Source organism: Eupeodes corollae, chromosome 2, assembly GCF_945859685.1.
Source record: "Eupeodes corollae chromosome 2, idEupCoro1.1, whole genome shotgun sequence".
NCBI lineage: Eukaryota > Metazoa > Arthropoda > Insecta > Diptera > Syrphidae > Eupeodes > Eupeodes corollae.
In genome coordinates, this window is record NC_079148.1 from 67591033 (window position 1) to 67616122 (window position 25090).

At 35.1% G+C, this 25090-nt stretch overlaps 1 protein-coding gene across 1 annotated transcript in view; it reads left to right on the plus strand.

Annotated features, from left to right (window-relative positions):
- LOC129947663 (A disintegrin and metalloproteinase with thrombospondin motifs 7) overlaps window positions 1-25090 on the plus strand; it is a 103908-nt gene that overhangs the window by 45008 nt on the left and 33810 nt on the right. The window contains exons 2-4 of the mRNA XM_056058295.1: window positions 11039-11499; window positions 12405-12573; window positions 12899-13058. Of these exons, the coding sequence (XP_055914270.1) occupies window positions 11418-11499; window positions 12405-12573; window positions 12899-13058 (411 nt within the window). The 5' untranslated portion in view covers window positions 11039-11417. The remainder of the gene's footprint in view (window positions 1-11038; window positions 11500-12404; window positions 12574-12898; window positions 13059-25090) is intronic.

Consider the following 25090-nt stretch of genomic DNA (forward strand, 5'->3'; position numbering starts at 1 on the left):
AATCCCCAAGCATGGTTTCTTATATTCAAGCCGGACTCCATTTCAGAATTAGAATCACTTTGCAGTCTCTGGTTGTGCGATACAGCGTATTTTCTAACAACTACTGTAACCATTTCTATTTGTAAGTCACGATGTAGATCGGTATTTCTTATGTACCAAGATGCATTAACAATTCCACGAAGGACTTTGTTTTGGAATTTTTGGATGATTTCGGTATTTGTTGTCTTTGTACAGCCCCATAATTGGGTTCCATAGGTCCAAACAGGCTTTAGTACTTGATTATACAGCATTATTTTGTTTTGGATTGATAAATCAGAGTTGTTACCAAGCAACCAGTACATTTTTCTATATTTCAAGTTTAGTCCTTCTCTTTTTTTTTTGATGTGCTCTTTCCACTTTAGCTTTGCATCCAAAGTCATTCCAAGGTATTTTTAGCCGTATTGGCGTAAGGTACAGCTTGATTTTTAATGATTATTGGAATATTGTTTATCTTTTTATTTGTAAAGTTTATATGTGAAGATTTTGTTTCATTGAGTTTGATACGCCATTTTTCGGTCCAAGCTCTCACTGTGTCGACGGCATTTTGTAGTTTTACTGCTGCCTTAGAGACACATTTGTCGGGTACCAAAATTGCGGTATCATCTGCAAAAGTAGCCATTATGGTGTGATTACCGACTGGAATATCCCTTGTGTATAGTTAATACAGGGTAGGACCTAGGACAATTCCTTGTGGTACACCGGCTTCTATTTTCTTCAATTCCGAGTATTCTTGATCGTACCTATTTCTAAACAATCGGTATGAGATGTACGATTTTAACCATAGAAATATTTCAAAGTACTGCCTGGGAAGATCCCTTTGCGGTTTGTACTCAAGTCTCTCATGTCAAACCTTGTCAAAAGCTTGAGCAACATCTAAGAAAATAGCTGAACATACTTGTTTTTCTTGTAATGCTTTTTCTATTACATCCGCTATTCTATGAACTGGGTCTATCGTGGAATGTTTATTTCTAAAACCAAACTGATGGTTTGGGATTAACCTTCTTTCTTCTATGATATCGCTAAGTCTCTTCAGAAGCAGTTTTTCAAAAACTTTTACCATAACTGGTATAAGCGATATTGTAGGTTATTTACCTTGCTTTGGTATGACAATTACTTCAGCAATTTTCCAATGGTGCGGGACATACCGGTGCTTGAGGCATGCATTTATTATATTTTGGAGTTTTATGAAGGCTTTCCATGGCATTTTTTTCATAACCTGAGCAGTAATTAGATCGAAACCTGGTGATTTTTTATTTGATAGTTGATGTAAGCTCATACTTTTTATTTCTTTAAGTCTTAAAATTGGTATTTCACTTTCATCTATCTTATCAACAAACTGTAAGCTATTTTCAGCCGCGTTTGATGAGTATGGCTTAAAAACATTCGCAAGATGTTCAGCGAAAAGGTTAGCTTTTTCTTTCGGGTTACCGATCCATTTCCCATCCTGAGATTTCAAGGGCGAGTTTTGTAACTGCGGTCTTTTCAGGCGCTTGGCTGCTTTCCATAGCGCAAAATCGGTTGAAGCATCAGTCGTTTAATTCTTTAGGAATGTACTGAGTGAATCATTTTTGAATTTGTAAATTTGTTTTTTAAGATTGTTGCTTATACGGTTATACGGGATTTTATCATCTCTTCTTTTCTCTATTATCAACTTTCTTGTATCTAAAGGATATTTTATTTCATTTTGTCTTCTATTAGAAAATGTTGGAGTACTTTCTTCAGCGGCCTCTTGCACATCAGCTGTTCCACTTCATGGTCAATTTGCTCGATTGTATCCATAGGAGATCTTAAATTTATAAAACTTAAAAGCCTTTCTCTAAAATCATTCCAATTTGTTTTCTTATTTATAAGCTTTGGATTATTTTTTTCTAGTACTTCCGATTCACTTAGTGGTAGAATTACTAGAGTATGATCTGATGACAGATCCTAACTACTTTCGACCGTCATGTGATTTCGTTTGATTCCTTTTTCTTTTAAAGAACGCAAAAGTTAACTCTTTCAAGTAAAAATCAAGGTAATGACAGACGATTGCAAAAAGTTTAAGTACCCATTCCGTAATTTTAAATTCAGCAGAATTGTGAGGTTTGTCGGTAAAAATACCGATGTAAATTTTTATAACTCTTCCATGGCCAGTCGTTGCCTAGAGCCGTTAATCTTCAGCCCCTGCTTCTAGATCTCTTCATTTTTATACGGGTAAAAACAAAGATAACGAGTTATGATGTACCCTGGGCATGATGGTTAGTGCGTTGGACTGTCATGACAGAGGTCTTGGGTTCAATTCCTGCCGGTGCCATCTAAAGTTTTTTCTAGGGTACTGCCTCTTGCGAAGAATTACAAGAATGGATCGCTTAACTATCGCACAACGCATACAAATTGTTAAAACCTACCGAATGTGTCTTACAGCATATTAAGGCGTATTTTGCATTTGGAATAAATCCATATAGCTAGCTCTCACAACAACTGAAGCCAGCTGATCTTCCGCAACGTTGTAGATACGTCGAATGGGTGCTTAAACAGCAGGCCGTGGATGGCAATTTTCGAACAAAATTTTCTTTTCGGTGGGTGTCTTATTTGGGGTTCTAAGAATCCTCAAGTAATTGAAGAGATGCCATTGCATCCACAAAAGGTCATTGTTTGGTGCGCTCTTTGGTCCGGAGGTGTGATTCGGCCTTACTTCTTCGAAGATAACTTTGGATGACCGTCACCATCAATTCAGAGCATTATGGTCAAATCATAACCGATATTTTTTGTCTGCTATTAAAGAATACGGCAAAAGACATTTTCCCGAACACGTAATTTCTCATCGTGGTGATATCACCAAGATCATGCGATTTAACTCCGCGAAATATCATGTTTATGTAGATAAACCTTGAAAACCAACATTCGTCAAGTTATGGCTGAGATAACTGAGATTACGTTTATTTTTGAAACCGCAAAATGGATAACCCGTGCCAAAAATGCTTTGGCCCAGAAATGGGCCTTGTCGCCGAAAAAGAAAATAACACGTCGTGACGTTGCATTAGCAGTTAATCTTCAGGCCCTGCTCCTGGGTCTGTTGATTTTTGTACGAGTTAGTCAAAAATATTTTCTTCGAAAGACATTTTTTTAGAAGCGTGGCTGCCCTCGTCCTCCTACACCCTCTCCCAGGGCCAGGAGATAATTTTGACTGATTAAGGATTTCCTCGAACTTATGTTAATTGTTTATAAAATAGTTTATTTTATATTTTTATCATTTCAACATGTTCTTAAACGCTAAAACCATCCATTATGATCTTGCAACACTGATTGATAAATGACAACCAATTTGACAGTTACAATATAGACGCCATCAACTGTCAATGTTTGATAGTTCCTATTTCAAGACCCTTCATAATATGAACTGCACTTTTTCTTATTTATGCCTTCCAGCCATATTATTGTTCTTTGTTTTTTGCAATGCAGCATCAGAAAATTAATGAATTGGAAAATTAAATTGTGCGCCAGCCTGGCGGCCGGCGGGAACTGGCTTACCCAATTACAAGAAGCTGCCATATCCAGCATCAACCCAACAAACAATCATCATATACATTTTGAGAAATGGACAGCCAGTGAAAGACAAACATAATTTATAAACTGGCGACGAGACGTCGCGTGGATATAAATGCCGCTCTGATGAATTAAAAAAAGCACACACAAACAATACAAAATTAAGAATACAAACAAAATTAGGCGCCGGCCGCTCTGAGATTTTTGATGTTGTTGCTGTCGTTAATATTAATAACTTGAATATTGTTTAATTTAAATTTCTGTTAAGAGGTTTATTTCAGACCTTTGTATATTTTGGGTAAACAAAAACAGAAATAAAGGTAAACAATAGAAAAGATGCAGAGTAAACGTAAACTTTTGGATATTTGTTTTGATGATGAAAACACCTTAGTGAAGGTACCTGTGTTTCTCCTTTGGAGTTATGGATATCTAACGATAAATTAATTTCCTCTTCAGATTATTAGAACGATATTTTGCGTTATTAAGTTATGGTTATCATCATAGCGGTGAGTATAACCTTTAGAAGAAGTAACCATTTTTTGGCTACTAAAGAAATTTTACTAGTGCAAATTAATTGAACGTTTAACAATAAGTTTTGTCAAGAGATGTGTTCGTTTGTTCTAGAAAGTCAGAGTAACGACTTAAAGCTGTTTGATTCCAATCTCTCCAAGTTTGAACTCATCGACACTACAGTCCAAACCATTGGACTAAATATTGTACTTTGTGTTTTTAATACTTGAGTCGAACACCATTTCTTAAAAATTTTGTTTGTTTTCAAAGGTTTCCGTGTTTTGTAAAACATAGTTTTTATTTCAATTTTTCTAAAAAAGTGAATGTAAAGTTTTCAAAAGTATTTTCCGTATTATAAAATAAGTTTGAATTCCTTATCTGTTTTTGCTGCAGGCATTTTTAATCAAAAACCAATTTTATTCAATTTTAGCAACATTTTGAGAAAGTTTTTATTATTTCTTTAAAAATTGGATTTTGTTTAAGATCATTTTTTTATAAAGACGCTAGAAAAAAAACTATTGAATGTTTTCTCTAATATCTTTTTGTTATTTGAAAGTAATATTCTTCCGGTTAATCATGGAAAATAATTTCATTGAAATGGGTGCCTCGGCTAGCCTACGGGATCTGTCCAATTTTTAAGCACATTATCCTTTAAAGCGGCAATTGTCTCTGGCTTGTCGGCGTAACGCTTATCTTTTATGGCAACCCATTGATAATGCTATCTTCAAAAACAGGGCGCAAAATATCAAGTATAGCTTCGGCTGTGTAGCACGTAGCGCCGTCCTGTTGAAACCAAATGTAGCCAATATCCTCATCTTCAATTTTTGTAAACAAAAAATTCGTTTAATATGGCCCGATAAGATAGCCATTAACTGTAACGGCCACTAATTGCTCATTTTCGAAAAATGGCCTAATTATGCCTCTGGACCAAAATCCGCACCAAACAGTGACTTGTTTTGAGTGTATCGGCTTTTCAATGTAAGCGCGCAGGTTTTCTGTGCCCCAAATGCGACAATTTTGTTTGTTTACATACCCGCCAAGATCAAAATGAGCTTCGTCTGAAAAGATGATTTTTGTTGGCAAAATCTGCATCTTCTCTAAAGCATCTTGCACATGAGCTACGAACTAAGAACTGTGGATGCTCGCATATTTTGATTTTTCTTTTACATGGGCATTATTTCTATTCGCAGACGCCGACGAATTGAATTACTCTTTTCTTCATATTTTCCTCAGCCATGATCTTTCACACAAAAAAAAAACAAAAATGGTATAATTTTGAGGTTATGTTGCCCGCGAACAATTTATTCGTTGCAGTGTGGACTGTGGATGGTATGTAGAACGCTAATAGTGTTTGACAGTTCGTAGCAAACACACAAAGACGATCAGGGGAACATCGTAGTAGAACCGCAGTCGATGTTAAGAATATGGAAAGACCATTTCTCCAAATTATATAACGGCGATGGCAAACCGAATTCCGCTGTAAGGGAGATAGAACCACTCAACCTCGGCGACGCAGATCAACAATTCCGCCTACCCGACCTTGACAAAGTGAAGATAGCTATATCTAAACCCAAGTCAAACAAAGCTGCTGGAGCTGACGGCATCGCTGCCGAACTATTCAAAGCAGCAGGCGATGACTTGGTACGGAGCATGCACCAACTCATCTCCAAAATATGGTCGGAAGAAAGCTTGGAATCTCAGCATAGTATGTCCGATACATAAAAAAGGAGACCCTCTAAATTGCGCCAACTAAAGAAGCATCAGTCTCCTTAACATTGCGTATAAGATCCTCTCTGCCGTATTATGTGAACGTCTGAAGCCATTCGTCAACAACAACCTGATTGGTCGTTATCAGTGTGGCTTCAGACCAGGAAAGTCCACTATCGACCAAATATTCACACTACGGCAGATCTTAGAAAAAAATCCAGGAGCTTCAAATCGATACCCACCATCTCTTTATCGATTTTAAAGCCGCATATGACAGCATCTACAGAGCTCTACAGAGAAATGTCTAGTTTTGTAATCCCTGTCAAACTTATCCGTTTGTGCAGTATGACGATGGAGAATGCACGCTGCTATATCAAGGTCGGAAAAGATCTTACCGATGCATTTGATGTCAAAAAAGGTTTTAAACAAGGCGATGCACTGTCATGCGACTTCTTCAACATCGTTCTGGAAAGAATTGTGCAAAACTCAACCGTCAAGACTAGAGGCACAATCTTCCAAAGGTCCATCCAATTACTCGGATACGCAGATGATATTGACATAATTGGAAGATCAAAGCGTGATGTCAGTGGAGCGTTTTTGAGCATTGCGATGGAAGCGAAGAAGATGGGTTATATGGTCAATGAGGGCTAGACCAAGTATATGCTGTCATCAAAAAAGGACACTATACGACGAAGTCTTGGACAAAACGTCACTATGGACAGCTATAACTTTGAGGTAGTTAAGGACTTTGTCTACCTAGGCACCGCTATAAATACAGACAACGACACCAGCGCTGAAATCAAACGAAGAATAACTCTTGCAAACCGCTGCTTCTTTGGAATTAGAAGGCAATTGAGAAGTAAAGTCCTCTTTCGAGCATCTAAAATCACCATCTATAAGACACTCATCATCCCTGTTCTCATTTATGGCGCTGAGGCCTGAACCCTGTCAAAGAAAGATGAGAGCATCTTAGGATGCTTCGAGAGACAAATTCTTCGGGTGATTTTTGGTCCCGTACGCATAGATGGAGAATGGAGGAGAAGATATAATGACGAATTGCACGGGCTGTACAGCGACACTGACCTAGTTAGCAGAATTAAAGTCCAACGGCTTAGATGGCTAGGTCATGTAGAGCGGATGGACATCAATGCTGCAGCCCGGAAGGTCTTCGCATCCAATCCCGAGGGACGGCGCAGTAGAGGAAGACCGCGACTCAGGTGGCGCACCCAGGTGGGAGAGGACCTCAACCAACTTGGCGTGCGAAACTGGAGACAGATAGTTAGGGACCGAGCTGGCTGGGGACGCATGTTGGTTGAGGCCCAGATTCGCCCCGGACTGTAGCGCCACCTTAAGTAAGTAAGCAAACACATTGCAATGCGTTACTAACAAACTGTTCTTACAAAATTTTTCTGTTTTAAAGAACAAAATGCAAATTTTATTATCCTAGAGTTAGTGTCAATTGGTTTCGTATAATCTTAATGCGTTTTTGTTGAAATTGACTTTTTGAAATGTGTAAAATGTTCGTTCTCATGTGCAAGGCTCTTAAGTCGATCGCAGGCCCACTTAGCGAAGCGAAAACACATTGGATAGTCAGTTGACTTCAACTCCTGAATTGGACGTTGTATGGCGTAATACCAAGGTCTTTATGCAAAATTGGTCTCAATGATGTCTCCGAAATGTTCAATTGTTAAGAACGACGGTGAATTGATGTTTACGCACAGCAATATACTCAGGGGATACACACTGTATTTGACTTTTCGCGCTTTGGTTTATCGATGAAGATGCCAGCTCCTTTCACTTTTTTCACAAGATAACGAACATAAGGAGCTTCACCATTTGTAACCAATTTTGCGTAGTATTTATTTATTGTAGATTCTTAATTTTTATAAAAAAACTGTCAGATTAAAAAAAAAGTTAAAAAAGAGGCTGGGATGCGACCCACACTGATAACTTCCCATCCCGTCTGTCGATGTGTCTTGCTCAAAAGTTTGTTTATATGTACTCGTATCAATATTTACCAAATTTGCGTACTATTTTGTATAGATTTTATTTTTTATGAAAAAAACGGACTGTTTTTTTTTTATATAACAATTACTGAATATCGAAAACAATATTTTCTGTGAAATAAAATAAGTTTGAAGCTATTTTTTTTGATTTTTGAAAAGCTATTTGAGTCGAAAGTAAATTTTTACCAAGTTTTAGTATTGTTTTTTTTTTTTTCAATTCGATTTTTTTAAAAAATTTATTGAATGTTGAAAACAATATTTCTTATAAAACAAAATAAGTTTAAAGCCAATTTTTCAAATTTTTGAAAAGATATTTGAGTCCAAAATCAATTTTTACCAACTTTTATTATTTTTTTTGTAGGTTTTTTTTTGTAAAAAAGCTGTCAATTCGGTTTTTCTCAAAATTTTATCAGATGTCAAAAACATTATTCTTCGTTGCACAAAATTGTTTTGGAGACGAAATCATATTTTAGTTGTAAAATTTTGGAGGTGACAATTTTTTTTTGTCAGTTTTTTTTTTGATTTATAAAAAATAGCCAAGGAGATAAAACACCAAGGCCAACATGTGATGGCTGACATAACTACTTTGGAATTTCCTGCATATTTAAGAGACCTTCTAAATCCAAGGCAAGAAATGAGCAGCATACTTTATGTAGCGAACTACGTCGAGGACTCAACGTTAGATATGTCATTTTGTGTTGGTGAATTAAGGAATGTGCTGAGAAACGTTAAGCTCAAAAAGGCGCCAGGAGAAGATAGGATTCCATATGAGTTCATAATAAATGCTACAAATACTTTTTGGAACAACTCACAACAACACACAGCAAAATATTAGAAGAATGCAGGGTATAAGAAACTTTGACAAAATCTGTGATTTTTCCAATTTTCAAAAAAAGCGACACATTATGATACAAGCAATTACAGGGGAATTTCGTTCATGAATTGTATAGCAAAAATCATGATGGGATTCCTTAATGAAAGGTTGTATAATTGGGTGGAACAAAATAATATATTAACAGGCTGGCTTTAGAAAAAAACATTCTACAGTGGATAATATCTATAACTTGGCGTCTATTGTACAATTAAGCTGGCTGAAAAAAAGAAAGTCTAGGCTTTTTTTTTTGACTTAAAGGCCGCTTTGATAAAATCTCCAGACAACTATTAATGCTCAATTTACGTGAAATGGGAGTCTCAATTAAATTTGTAAACCTGCTAGAGTGCATATACTCTGATACTCAATAGGCAGTGTGGACAGGAAGGGACGACATGGTGAACTTAGCAGAGGATGTGGAGGTTTTGCAACGCATGATAGAACGTTTTGAAGAGTACTGCGCCAATTGGAATCTCGAAGTGAATCTCTCAAAATCGGAAATTATGGTCTTTCGAAATGGTGGCAGGCTATCAAATAGGGAAAAGTGGATTTTTAACGGAGAAGAAATTCGGATAGTACCTCAGTACACATATCTTGGTGTTCTGCTCACTCCAAAGATTAATTTTTTTTTTCAGCATGTAGAGAAAAAAAATGCAGCAGCAAAGAACAGCATTAACGCGACATGGCATTGTTTTTTGAGTAAGCACAATATAAACCTCAGTTCAAAATGGAAACTCTTTTTGGCAGTATGCAGAGCTATTCAAACTTATAGTGCACAAGCCTGGGGTTTTGGAACTTTTGATGAAGTGGATAAGCTACAACGATACTTTCTGAAAAGAGTTTTAAAGTTACCATCATGAACTCCAAACTATGCACTGTCGATTGAAACCGCAGCTGAAGACGGGCACTACTACACATTGGACTTCCACCTTAGATATGTACAAAAGAATATATTTGAATACAATGACACAAGACTTCCTAAGCAACTTATCAAAATCCTTTTAGGAAAACAACTTTTTTGGGTAAAGTAGATTAATATGATCGAAAACAGGTTAGGCTTGCAGTTCAAATTCTTGATCAACTAAAATCGCATGCAAATCAAGAAGCGGACCAGAGAGCAAGAGGAAGCAGCACACGAATTTTTAAGATGTTGGACCGCAATACATAATAGATGACTTGGAGCCTTACAAAATATCATGGATTTTCAAAGCTAGATGCGATCTTATCTTACTCAACGAAAAAAGGCGTGGAGACAACGCATCAACATTATGAAGTTTCTGCAACATGAGAGAACAAGAAGGTATACAAGATTTCCTAGGCAGGTGTCCCGTACTAAGAGAATTCAGGATAAGACATTTTGAAAAGGCTACTCTAAATGAAGCTGAAAATTTTACTGAATGTTGACAACAATATTTTTTGAAAGATAAAAGTAAATTAAAGCCAATATCTACAATTTGAAAAGATATTTGAGTCGAAAATCAATTTTTACCAATTTTTGTTATTTTGTCAATGTCAATTCGATTTTTCTCAATATTTTTCAGGATGTTGAAAACAATATTTTTATAAGATAAAATAAGTTTGAAGCTTAAATTTCAAGTTTTTGAAAAGAGGTTTAAATCGATATTCAATTTTTACAATGTAATGTTTTTTTTTAGATTTTTTTTTTTATAAAAAAAACTGTCAATTCGATTTTTCTCAAAATTTGATCATATGTCAAAAACATTATTCTTTGTTGCACAAAATTGTTTTGGAGATGAAGTCATATTTTAGTCGTAAAATTTTGGGGGTGACAAATTTTTTTCAGTTTTTTTGATTCCAAAAAATATACTTCTTTGATATCACGTTACAATATATTATATAAAATTTAATTCAAGTCTCTAGCGTTTTTTGTCCGTAAGATATTTATTGTTAACCAAAATGTTCACCTTTTTGGTAGAAAAACACCCACGCTATTTTCTTGAGAGCCCTTTCTGCATCTTCCTGCCTTATTATCTGTATAACAAAATTTATTTGAAATCGATATTTCTTCTGGTTCTTGAGCTATGGAAGAAAAAAAAAACCTATCGAACGTACGGACGTACGGACGTATGTACGAATGTACGTACACACGCACGCACAGACATCTTTTAAAAATCTTTTATTTCGACTCTAGGGACCTTGAAACGTCGAGAAATGTCAAAATTTTCAATTTGACGAATCGGACCCATTACAATACCTTACAAATTGTAATATGAGAAACAAGGTGAACATTTTCCGGGTAATGAACTTAAATGTTGAAACCTTATAACTTAATTAAAAAAACAATGTTGCTTATCTGATTTTTAATTTTTATAATTTGTTAATTTTATTTTATATTCATATGTTTTTTTTATTTTTGCAGAAAACCATCGCCCCTGTCAGCGTATTCAACAAATCAACTTTTCAATAAATCACTTAATTTTCGACTGCATCCCAATGTCTTTGAGATGTTTGACATAACAAGAAAAATCGCCAAACTTATTGATAACGGATGATTCAAAATATACACAAATCGTATGCCCTACAAAACATCTCATACAAAATTTTACAAATTAAATTTAATACTCAATTAATTTTAATTTAAGAAGCAAACTTAAACCATAATAATTTATATATAAATTTAATTTAATATAATTAAAGTTTATTTATTTAAATTTAAAAATATTATTCCATTAAATATAAATACAAAACTATTCTAAATAATTCGACACATAGTCAATAGTTAATTTAATGCAAACAACATGGATGCGAATAAATTGTCATTTTTGTATATTTCATCGATAATTTGTTGTTGGGGTGTTATTGCCGAACAGACGTTATATGGTGAGTTATGTCAATTTATTTTTTATTAAAAATTATTATTTCCCATGAATTTTTAATAATTCAATCAAAATTCATAGATGATTCATTTAAAACCGACAAAAAAAACACGGCTTGCGGTGACCAAACCAAATATAAAACCGATAAAAATCAAAAAACAGTAATTTGGCTTTCAATTTCCATTTTTCTAAATAACAAATTCAAACCGCTAAACGATTAGAGTTCAGCCTCATTGAGATTCAATGTTGTGCTTCGCCCATATTTTTTATTTGTGAATGAAAACAGTTTAATGAATAAAAATTCATGTAAATTAGCTTCAAGTTTTTTTTTTAATTTTATTTTTTTGCGAGATCGGGTTTCATTGATTTGATTCTCTACAAAATTTATGTAGGAAGCTTGGAATTGTCAAGATGACGACGACGACGACTACGACAACAACGACAACACCGATTTAGCTGCCCACTTAAAAAATAAAATATCCGAGTCTAAATTAGCGCAGCAGCCGTCTGCGTTTCAATTTCGTGGTTGAATTTGTGTCTTTTTATTTGCGTTTTCTTTGAAGCTGGTTTTATTCACTTAAATTACCTAAACTTGAATATTATAATGTTAAAATAATTTTGATTGCACCTGGATTAGCCAAAAGTGGTTTTTTGTTATGCGAGACCTTGAGTTTTAAGACATTGTCTGATGGGTTCTCGAAATATTGGGGGTTTGGCATTTTGTCAGCTTTGAAACTAAATATTCGTTTAGATCTTAATTAGAATCAATCAGTAAAGTTTAATGACTTTATTTAAACTTATATTTGATTAATATTCTTTTAAAAATTAGTTTGTTTTGTTAATGAAATTATACTAAGTATTTTAAATTAGTTGGTTAATTTTGTTTAATTTTAATTATGTTTACTTAAGGAAAACACTCTGATGAACTGATCTCTGGAAGACTAGTTACACCACGAAAGGTGAATCGACATGGCGAACACGTGTCGCATAATCTGACGCATCATCACGATAGAAACAACCCAGAAGACTTACACTTTCACATAGATTTAGATAAGGAAACACTTCATTTGGAACTTGAGTAAGTTGGGTATAAATGAAATATTTGGAGAATGGAGTTTCCTTAAGTTCACAGCTTTTATGTCCACAAAATTATTTAGTTTAAAGTTAGAAATTTTGTATGTTTTGATTGCAAATTTGGGTAGCCTAGCCCTTACGACATTTCATATGCTTTTTAAATTGTTTAGAAAGAATAATTTATAATTTCATTTCATTCAAATTATTAAAGCAATTTCTGTGGTTTTCTAAAAGGATTTGTGAACTTATGACCCTACTCGGATTTTAGAAACTATTTCTACATTAAATAATTGGTTTTATTGTTTTTTGTTTGTTTTGCATTGTTTTAGACCTCATACTTATTTTATGGCTCCAAATTTAATAATAGAACGACACCGCAGAGACCTCCGATTTCGTAAGAAACCAAAAAAAAATATTAACTGTCATTATCATGGGAAAATTCGTGGGCATTCCGGATCAAATGTGGCTTTGTCGGCATGCGATGGATTGGTAAGTTAATATGTTTATTTTTTTGTATTTAATAAATATTTGTAAAACATTTAGTACAAATGGAGATTATTGTTAATATTGCTCTAGAGACCAGTTGAGTTCTTAAAAGTGTTTGGCGGAAATAGTGACAGCATTTTTTTAGTCAAAATATTTGTTTAAAAACCTTAATTCTATGACTAAAAACCAAAATATCTTAAGTGGTCTTAGTAAATTTTTTGTCTTTTTATATATGATGTCCATAATCTAACTTTTCCTTCTAACCTCTTTGACAAATTTTTAAAAATAAGGAATTCATTATAACCATTGGCTGGAGCTTACATTGTACTTAAAATTTTAAGTAAAAAACTTACTTGAAGTTTATTTAAAAAAGATCATAGTACATATAATCTATAATACTCTCATAAAAAGGAATGACAGAAGCGACATCTGCAAAGCCGTCAAGGAACTTATTCCGGTAGAATTGCGGAAGGGGAAAATCAACAGCGCCATTAGTACATCCGTCAATGTGCAATGTGCAATTTGTATTAAAGCAAGTCGATTTAAAAATTGAAGAAAACAAGTTGTAGATGATATTTATCAATGACATTGATCTGTGAAATATAAAATCGTCTAAACGATTAGACCAGCGACTTTAAAAAGGCTCATAAGAAAATGTGTAAGAGGTCGAATCACACGACTAAGGTGGCCAATTAACGTCGCCTCGCCGCAAGATAACAATTCCTCTAAACCACTGGCTCAGAATATCGAAACCTATTTAAACCATGTGTTTTCTTTGTCACTATCCTTCGGTTTAAGCCAGAAGAATTTGTTAATCATCGACATAAAGCGATCGACGTTGACGATAATGGCATGGCCCACTTCATTTTTGAAGAAATCCAGCCCAAAATCCACACCAAACCCTAACTTAATTTAGAAGCATTGGCAACTTGTGAATCTCTTGTTCATTAGTGTCGTCCTAAATTCGGCAATTTTGCTTATTCAGGTACCTATTCTGCGACAGGCGACTGCTACCGAAAACAAAGAAGGCGTCTATTTGAGTATGGATTTTTTATTGGAACTAGACTCAGGCAAAAAGTCTTGAGTTTCAACAGTGTAAGCGAGCGCACCACGACAATCCGCATCAAGGATGAATTCGCCAACATAAGCCTAATATTCGCGCATGCCCCAACAGAGGAGAAAGATGAAGACACCAAAGACATATTCTTCGAGCTCTTGGACAACAAATGTGAGCAGTGCCCTGACTATGACATTCAAATTTTCTTATGAGATTTTAACGCTAAGCTAGGAAAAGAAAACATCTTTGGTGGCACAATCGGGAGATACAGCCTGCACGACACTACTTCCGACAAGGGATTTAGGCGGATCGATTTCGCTGCGGGGCGAGACGTTCTGGTAGCTAGTACGCAGTTCACACATCTCAATATCCACAAGTTGACATGGAAATCTCCTGATTAATCAACTGTCAACCAGATTGGCCACATTGCGATCGACGCACGACACTTCACTAGTATACAGGATGTCCGAACATTCCCAGCGGCCAACATTGACTCGGACCACTACCTCGTTGTAGGGAAGGTACGGCTACGGAAATCCCGATCTAAGCCAAAACAAGGAAGTACTGTGAGAAGATTCGACGTTAGACTGCTACAATCGCAAGAGATTGCCATAATCTAACAACCAAGGAGTCCTATGCTGCCTGCATTAAGCATTGAAAACCAGTGGCAACATTGCCTTGCAGCCATCATAGATGCCGCCTCTGAAGTGCTAGGTTTCTCACGGCCACCACACCGAAACCCCTGGTTTGGTAACGAATTCCAGCAAGCCCACGCAGCAAAACAACAGGCACACAAAACGGAGCTGCGCAGAAGGACCAGAGCTGCTCGCGAGCTCTACGATCAGAAGAGGAGAGAGGAACACCGGCTTCTTACATGGACAAAAAGAGAGCATGATAAACACGCGATCGAGGAAATAGAGGGATGTGACAACAGGAATGAGGTTCGTAAATTTTACCAAAAGGTAAAAAAAACCTCCCAAGTGTACAACCCACGAACCAAAGCCTGTAAAGACGATCAGGGGAACATCGTAGTAGAACCGTAGTTGATGCTGAGAATATGGAAAGATCACTTCTCCAAATTATATAACGGCGATGACGAACCGAATTCCGCTGTAAGGGAGATAGAACCACTCAACCTCGACGACGCAGATTAACAATTTCGCCTACCCGACCTTGACGAAGTGAAGATAGCTATATCTAAACTTAAGGCAAACAAAGCTGCTGGGGCTGACTGCATTGCTACCAATTTATTCAAAGCAGCAGGCGATGACTTCGTACGGAACATGCACCAACTCATCTGCAAAATATGGTCGGAAGAAAGCATGCCCGATGAGTGGAATCTCAGCATAGTGTGCCCGATACATAAAAAAGGAGACCCTCTAAATTGCGCTATCTAAAGAGTCATCAGTCTACTTAACATTGCGTATAAGATAAGATCCTCTCTGCCGTATTATGTGAACGTCTGAAGCCATTCGTCAACAACCTGATTGGTCCTTATCAGTGTGGCTTCAGAAGAGGAAAGTCCACTATCGACCATATATTCACACTTCGACAGATTTCAGAAAAAAAACTAGGAACTTCAAATCTCTTAATCTCTTAATCGATTTTAAAGCCCCATATGACAGCATCTATAGGGAACAGCTCTATAGAGCAATGTCTAGTTTTGGCATCCCTGTCAAACCTATTCGCTTGTGTAGAATGGCGATGGAGAATGCACGCTGCTCTATCGATGCATTTGATGTCAAAAAAGCTTTTATACAAGGCGATGCACTGTCATGCGACTTCTTCAACATCGTTCTGGAAAGAATTGTGCAAAACTCAACCGTCAACACTAGGACACAATCTTCCAAGGGTCCATATAATTACTCGGATACGCAGATGACATTGACATAATTGGAAGATCAAAGCGTGATGTCAGTGGAGCGTTTTTGAGCATTGCGACGGAAGCGAAGAAGATGGGCTTAATGGTCAATGAGGGAAAGACCAAGTATATGCTGTCATCGAAAAAGGATACTGAACAACGACGTCTTGGACAAAACGTCACCATGGACAGCTATAACTTCGAGGTAGTTTAGGACTTTGTTTACCTAGGCACCGCTATATTAACACAGACAACAACACCAGCGCTGAAATCAAACGAAGAATAACTCTTGCAAATCGCTGCTTCTTTGGACTTAGAAGGCAATTGAGAAGTAAAGTCCTCTCTCAAGCATTTAAAATCACCATCTATAAGACACTTATCATCCCGGTTCTCTTTATGGCGCTGAGGCCTGTACCCTGTCAAAGAAAGATGAGAGCGTCTTAGGATGTTTCGAGAGAAAAATTCTTCTGGTGATTTTTGGTCCCGTACACATAGATGGAGAATGGAGAAAAAGATATAACGACGAACTGTACGGGCTGTACAGCGACACTGACCTAGTTAGCAGAATTTAAGTCCAACGGCTTAGATGGGTAGGTCATGTAGAGCGAATGGACATCAACGCCCATGTCCGCCTCTGACTGTAGCGCCATCTTATGGGCAATATCTCTAAATAGGATTTTTTAACCGAAATTGGGACCAAGTTCCAATTGCTGCACAATCTAATTAGCAAACACATGACATAAGCTGGTTGGCGATGAGCGAGCTGGCGGTGTAAGGTCTGTGGTAGGTGGTGATGGTGGATTCGTCTCTATAACTGAGTCCTCTACCGTCTTTGGTGATGACGAAAATGATGCCTGGATTGTGGGTTGTCTTCAGCTTGATAACTTTTCTCTTTGATTGTGATGGTTGTGAGACACCTAGGTTAGAATAAGAGATAGGATTAGTTAAAGTGAATTCTTTCATTTTTTTAGTCGCTTTGAAATCTGGAAACAAAATATTCAATGATGGAAACCAATGAAAGCTATAACTGGCTCCTAACCATTGATTAATTAAGCAGAGATATCAACTCTATGCTGTCAAATAACAAATTTCCACTGAAAAATGCAAACAAAATAATTTGCTGGAATACGAGATTCCACTCTCTATAATTTCTTCAATGGTCAACATAAACAAAAGGTTTTAGTAGGTTTTCAGTAGATTTCGTCGAAATCCACAAACTGAGAATAAGACTTCGCTTTGTATAGTAGTAGTGGATTTCAAGTGGATTGGAGGTAGTTTTGAGTCTTCTCGTAGATAAAAAGTCAGGTTTTCATTATATTGAGAGCTTTCGAATTTTGACCACAGAATAACAACCTAAAGCTTATTTCTGCCAAATAATCCAACTTCATTCAAACTTATGATTCATGAGGCCTTATAAATCTAAATTCTGTTAAAGGAATAAATTGTTCCATTTTTCGATGGATAAGAAGTAAAAAGTCAAGCTGGACAAAATTGTACATTCGCATACATTTTATTTCTGTCAACATTAATTTTACAAATCAATTTATTTTAATATAATATATTTTGTATTCCTATAGTACATTGTACATAAATGTTCAATTGTAATTGCTTTATTCGATATGTATTTAAATATGCTTCAATCCAATTAAACAAAATCAAATCATTAATTAATACAGCTGACACTTTTCAGCATATTAAAATATACCAAGCTCACTATGCTTCGTTGCAACAATTTACAAAAAATGTCAAACATCTTTTCACATCTCGCTATAAATCAAATCTCATTTGTAAAGTTGATGGCGACGATTTGTTAAGTGCATTTTTGCTTCTACTTCAATAATATCTTGTCTATAAAGTTTATAGAGCAACATTGTTTAATAAAAAAGGTAATAATTGTCTCTTTCGCCTAATTCAAGTAAGGTTGTTGCTTTTGTTGCAAGACATGAAATGTTGTTTTTCTTTTAAGTTCTTCACCTTGCCATCTATAATAACACTTCAATGACTTTCAGGATTTCAAGCTTGATATATTTCTCAGTCAAGCTTTTCTGACGCCCTTTCTTCATGCTTTGTGCTAAAGAGATTTATGAGTATGTTGTAGAGCCTGATCGCTTGCTGCAAAATAAGGTTACCCTACGTCTTAATTTGACCATATTCCATACGTGCGTCACCATTTTTGTATCCGTTCTTTGTCCATTGAAATACTCGATAACAATTTTCTGCTTGACTTAGGCTAGGTGTGGCCAAAAGCATTTTTCGATTGAGGTAAATTATCTTAATTTGTGTTGTGGAAAATAATTATAGAAAAATTGGTTACAGCACTAAAAAGGTAATTCTATTGTTAAAATAAAAAATATTTGGAATCGAGTAGTTTTAAGAATCGATGATTCATACTTCATATATTTCATTTTTCAAAATCTAGGTTTTACTCAGTGTTTATTCAATATTTAGTTTATGTTTCTAAGATTTCAAATAATATTTTTAGACGCATTGAGGAAGTAGGGGAAATTAATTTTAGACACAATTAAATTAGTTTTTGCCCATCTTTTCATCTACTTTGATTTCTGCGATAGAAAATTCTTGAAAAATCAAATCATACGAATTTTGTTCTCAGATTTCTGACATCAATAGTAAAATATTTAGTTTATACTTTTGTAAATACGGAAATCTCTGAAATCTTTGAAATATAAATTGATTTAGGTAGTTTAAGATTAGTTAAGATATTAAATAATTTTGAGGCAACTCATTTTGACGTCTCACCATTTTATTTTTCCAAAACTTGATAATTAAATTTAGTTTAACTCGTCAACTAGGCAATTTGGTTATCCTTCTTCAAAATCAATCTATCAAGTCAGGTTTTAGAGATACAACCTATCATAATTTAAAAACCTAACATGTGTTATTTGAGGCTAAGTGAATCCGTGAATTTTTTTTAAAGAAAATTAATGATATTTTACAATTTTACAATATCATTTTAATATTTGATTAACAAATCTTAGTATCTTCCTAATTTAAAAAAAAAAAATGATTATTAACAGTAAGGCTTTAACCTGTCATACATAAACTTTAAAAGCTGAAACATTTACCCTGAAAGTGTTCTTAACATAAGAATGGCAAACGGAATTAAAGGAGTTTTTCGTTTTTAGACGAATTTGTAGTCTTAAGGTCATAACATCAAGTTTTTGGAATATATTTTTAAAAAATATATCAAAATAATGTTAAAAATGGGTATTTACAAATCTGAGCACATGTAGCTAAAATTTTAGAACGAATTCCAAATCAGCACTAAAAATGACTAGTTACTCTTAAATGAATTTTTCAAAAAACATTAAGAATTACATTCAAGGTTTTTTAAAACTTCAGATAGAGTCAAAATAAAGACCCATAAATAATCTCATACCCAATGAGAAATTACCAAAACTAAGTTCGATACTAAAATCATTTAAACTGTATTTAAAAATACAATAATTTGTAATTTGCAATGTCATCAGATAATTTATTGTTTAGGAATATTTTGTGTGTTAACTTAGCCTTAAAAATCCTTTTTTGATGACCTTAGCATTTTTAAAGGCGCATATTTTAAAAACCTGATGTGATAGAAAAATTTTAAGGCAACATTCGAACACTCTATATAAACAAGAAATAAATAATCAAGCCAAAACAAAATTATGAGATGTCAAAATGAGTCCAAACTCCTTTTAGTAAGTCAATTCATGTTCTATTCGCCACAAAAAAAAATCAATTTATAGTTGAAGATCTAAATTTACCACTGTATAAATTCTATATGTTTTAAAGTCTCATTGCTGCTTGGCCACTCAATATTGTTTTTTAAATCTCGTCTTTCCAAATAAGATGGTAACCCTAGTTTATCTAACGTCGTCGTGCTTCGCGTTGTCGTCGGTCGGTCGGTCGGCCGCTTAGGCGTCATCGTTGATCGGTCGTGACTGCAGATCTTTTGTTTACTCGTTTTGTTAACAATACATTTTTTAATTTCGTTTGAATTATTTTTTATTCTTCTTTACTTTATGTGCGGAATTGCATGCCACACCTACGTTCCCATAAATCAAATCCGATTTTTCCGAACGGAAAGACAAGCCCCATCAGAGAAGACCGCTCTGGTGATCTATTGATGGAGCTCAGGATTTGGTGGAATAGTGCGGGGCGACACTAAATCGCATTATAAAAGTATTATATAGATATCTAAATACTTACATTGAATAGGGTGAAGCCTTCTGTCTACATTGTTGGCGGCGTGTCGTCGTCGTCATCATCGTCGTTGTCGTCGGCATTGGTATCGACCAAGTCGTGCTATCCGATTTGTACCGAGAAAAACGCTCGGCTGGCAATTATTGTCTCGGTTCGGTCGATTAGCTTTTAATTATATTAGCGATCAGAGCCTTAACCCTGCACAGCACAGAGTACAGCACATATTGCTCATACCCCCGCCCCATCATACCTTTGATTCAGATCAGACGAATGACATCGAATAGATTTATTTTCTAAGCCACGACCCTACAGTTAATGGCATAAAACACCACAGATTTGAATCCAACAATTGTTTCGCTCTAGATCACGGTTGGTGGTAATGTCATGTGGCGGCAACGGCAACGGCAGGAGCTACAGCAGCAGCTCCACTACTTTCAATAATTGTTGAATCCGAATCTCAAATCTGCGCCGCCGCCGCTGTGCTGCGCTAAGGCTATGTAATTAATTAATTATGATTGAATGTGACAGGTAGGCTGTACGCTATAAAGCCGGCAGGAGGGGCCACCGTTGTGAATAATAATTTCACGATTCAATAGCTCACCGTGGAATTGTGTGGCGGTGCGCTGTACGACCGACGCTACGCGAACGCCGACGACACAATTTATTGGAAATCGTGTTTATGAGTCGAGCCGCGCGTAAAACCGTCAACGGTTAATAATTGCATTATGCTTCTGTTGAATTTTATTTTCCGTTCTATAAACTACTGCTTAATGGTGTTTGTCGTTTGTGTGGGGGTTCAGGCGCCCTCTCTGAATTGTTGTGGGCTGTGGGCGTGGCGGTGGTGATATATTGTGTATCGTGGCTTGAGATTGTGACTAACATGCGCATGGGCAATCGTTGAAATAAAATATCAATGAGTGTTATGATTTATTGGTTTGCGTTGTAGCAAGATAATTGGAATTATATAGGCGAACGAATAAATATAAGTAATTGTTTATTTCGGATCATTAGAGATTAGGGACATAAGTTAAATAGTTAATATTATTCTTGTATCTTTATAATTTAAAGTTTCAATGCAGTTTTGTAAAAAGCTTAAGGCAATAATTTATTTCCTACAAGATTTTTGTCTATAATCATAGACATATTTAGCTGCGGGGCAGGATAAATTGAACTGAGTGACAATTCATTGTGGAACTTGTGTGTTGGCATTCAAATGGTGAAACTTAGTTTCGAATGAAAAAAAAAAACGAAAGTAAATTAAAACAGGATTTGAATTTTTTTGTAGTGGAGCTATTAACGTTTGTAGTTGGTGTTGTCATTTTGAACAATACCTGGAGATAAATATATGTAAATATTCTGATGTATTTGCATAACATTGATTAAATCCGTGCAGTTATAATTTTGGATTAAAGTAAGAGCTACGATTTTATTTGCCAATTTTTGAATGTTCTTTCAGCAAATCTTAATACTCTGCATTGTCAGCCGCAGGTTTCCAAAAAATATATCCATTATATAACGAAGAAATCTTCATCCTTAACTGGTACTATCTTATTTGGTTGACTCCCTATACTTATGAAAGCATTACAAGATCTTAACCGTTTTCTAAATACGCCCTATTTAAGAGTTAGCATGTACAATAGTTTAGAGGTATTTTGTGTGCGTTTAAATAAACTCGAAGAAGGCTAACAAATTGATGTTATTTATACTGATTTTGCGAAGGCTTTTGATAGAGTTACGCCCGATTTCTTGATAAAGTTATAGCCCTTAAAACTTGGTTTAGTGAAATTTTAGAACTCATTTGAGTTCTACGTCATTTCTTCACCAAATTCTAACGTGTTTTTTTCCGCCACAGTAACTGAATGTAAGCTACTTTTTTGATTTCGTATCGGACGACGACGTTGGTTGGGAAAAATTGATATTTTTCTTGTCCTTTGTCCTTGTCTTGTCCTACATTGGTGTTGTCACACGGCTGCGGTACCGTACTCACGGCTTCGGTGGACAAAGTGCACACACATATCAGCTATCGGTGAAGAGTTGACGGTTTGAGATGGCGGCGTTTTTTCACGCAGATTGCAATCGTCTGTTCTTGTTTCTTCACTACGGGAAAAGGTAGTGTCACTAACTTTTCCTGGTTGCGGAAGTAACATTTTACTGCTGTCATCTGTGGGCATTGCATCAGAATCAAAAGATTCCAACCCTGTGAACAAATGACCGTAATAATTTTTCAATTGAAGTACTTCGCCGGTCATTTCAATTTTCAGCACGGGTGGTGTATTGGCCGGTCCCCCACCAGTTTGCAGCGCACTTTGTTTTGCGCAATGCCTTTCTTATGCCTTCCAATTAGTGCAGGAACTTCTCTTTGGGTTTTTATCTGAACGAAAATGCTTCGTTAAAACTGATCAGGAAATGAAATTATAACGCACCTTTGGGTCTGTATTGAAATGTGAGCGAATTATGCTCCACTCTCTTTTTTTGATGTCGTTAGTTGCGCCATTAGTCTCTTTGTTCAGAATTCCTTTTTGACCAAATTTTACCAACAAATTACACTGCAAGATCGTGACCTCTTGAGTCCAGTTGTCGCCTCTGTGTTTTTTGCTGAAGGGCAAACCACCATCATTACCGCTTTCTCGTTTTCTTCCTTTCGTATTGTCCTTGTTCATATTATCTAAGAATATTATTGATAAATGCACAACAAATTCACTATAATATGCATAAAAATAGGCATACATACCAGAAAAGAAAATAGGCGCAAAAGAAATATTTATTTTGTATTTTGAATTGAAGAATATAAAAACGGAAACGTCTGTCGAAATATTCTGCCGGGTGATTCAAAAGTTTCAAAAACATTTTAAAACTAGGTTCTAAATATAACAAGTTCTAAGCGCTTAGAACTCGATGATGATTTTAGATCGAGTTCTAGAGAAGTGAAGAAATGCCCGAGTTCCAAATATTTTAAAAACTAAGTTCTATCGTTAAACTGAGATTCACTAGATCGAGTTCCAAAGGGAATTTAGAACTTTGTGAAGAAATTGGGCGTAAGTCATACTATTTTGATTGAAAAACTGAAACTTAATATTTGGTTTTCACTCAAAAATGTTGAAATGGCTGGAATCCTATCTAAGGGGTCGTGTACAATTTGATTGTATTGATCAAGTGCTCTCTAGTCCAGTTATAGTTACCTCGGATAGCCATATTGGTCTCCTTCTTTTTTATTTATCAAGGACTTGGCTGATATCTTCTTAAATTCTAGTAGACTTTTATTTGCAGATTATTTTAAAAATAAATAAATTCTTTAAATGATTGAATTATTTGTCAAAATAATCTCAAAAAGTTAACAGAATGATTTACAACTAACCAATTATTCTTGAACATTAATAAATGTCGAAAATTCCTTTTAATTACAAAGTTAATAACTTTGTTTTTCATAGAGTTTTTGAGAAAAAGGGCCTTGGTGTATTGTTTGATTCAAAGCTAAACTTTATCAAGCATATAGAATATATTGTAGCTAAATCCAATCAAATGCTAGGTTTTATTAAACGTAATTCAAAAGACTTCAAGTACCCTTTTGCCGAGAATCTCTGTTTAACTCCTATGTTAGATCAAACTTAAAATACTGTTGTGTGATTTGGAATCCTTATTACAATATTTATTCGAATAGAATTGAAATGATCCAAAACAATGTACAAGGTTTATAATTCAGAAATAAGGTTCGAACATCGAAATCCCGTGGTACTCGATTAGATGTAAACTTCTTGGAACTCAGTCACTTGAAAATAGAAGGAAAATATTTCCAGTAATGTTTATACGTGATATTTTGTTACATCATATCAAATGCCCTTTCCTTTTATCATTGATAGATTTGTATGCTCCCTCGCGTCAAATACGAGAACGTTGCTTATTCCGAGAAAAGGAACATAGGGTAAACTATGCTCGTAATGAACCTTTAACTCGCTGTGTCAGAGAAACTTATCTCATTTCAAATCATATTGATTTTAATTTTCATACAAACAGATAGATATACTTTGAAAAGAAATATACTTCTCGAATTAATTAATCAAACCATGTTAATAAAAAGAGGCTGGGATGCGACCCACACTGATAACTTCCCATCCCATTTTTTAAGTTTGAAGCCAATATTTTTAATTTTTGAAAAGCTATTTGAGTCGAAAATCAATTTTTACCAACTTTTGTTAAATTTTGTTTATATTTTTAAATGTTTGTACAAAAACTGTCAATTCGATTTTTTTCAAAATTTTACTGAATGTTAACAATATTTTTTTAAAGACAAAAGTAGTTTAAAGCCAATATCTTCATTTTTTGAAAAGATATTTGAGTCGAAAATCATTTTTTACCAAATTTTTCGGTTTTTAATTTTTTGTAAAAAAAACTGTCCATTCGATTTTTTTCAAAATTTTACTGTATGTTTACAACAATATTTTTTTAAAGATTAAAGTAAATGAAAGCCAATATATCAAAGTTTTGAAAAGATATTTGAGTCGAAAATCAATTTTTACCAACTTTTATACATTTTTTTAGGTTTTTATTTCAGTTTTTTTTTTGATTTATAAAAAACCTTTAAATGGATTTTTTTTTTTCAAAAAATATAATTCTTTGATATCACTTTACAATATATTATATAAAATTAGACTCAAGTCTCTAGCGTTTTTGGTTCTTAAGGGTTAACCAAAATTTTCACCTTTTTTCAAGCTGCTATGGTAAAAAAAAACACCCACGCAATTTTGTCGAGAGCAGTTTCTGCATCTTTCTGCCTTATTATCTGTATAACAACATTTATTTGAAATCGATATCTCTTCTATGGACGACGAAAAAAACGTGGCGAACGTACGGACGTAAGGACGTACGGACGTACGGACGTACGGACGTACGAACGTATGTACGTACACACGCACGCAC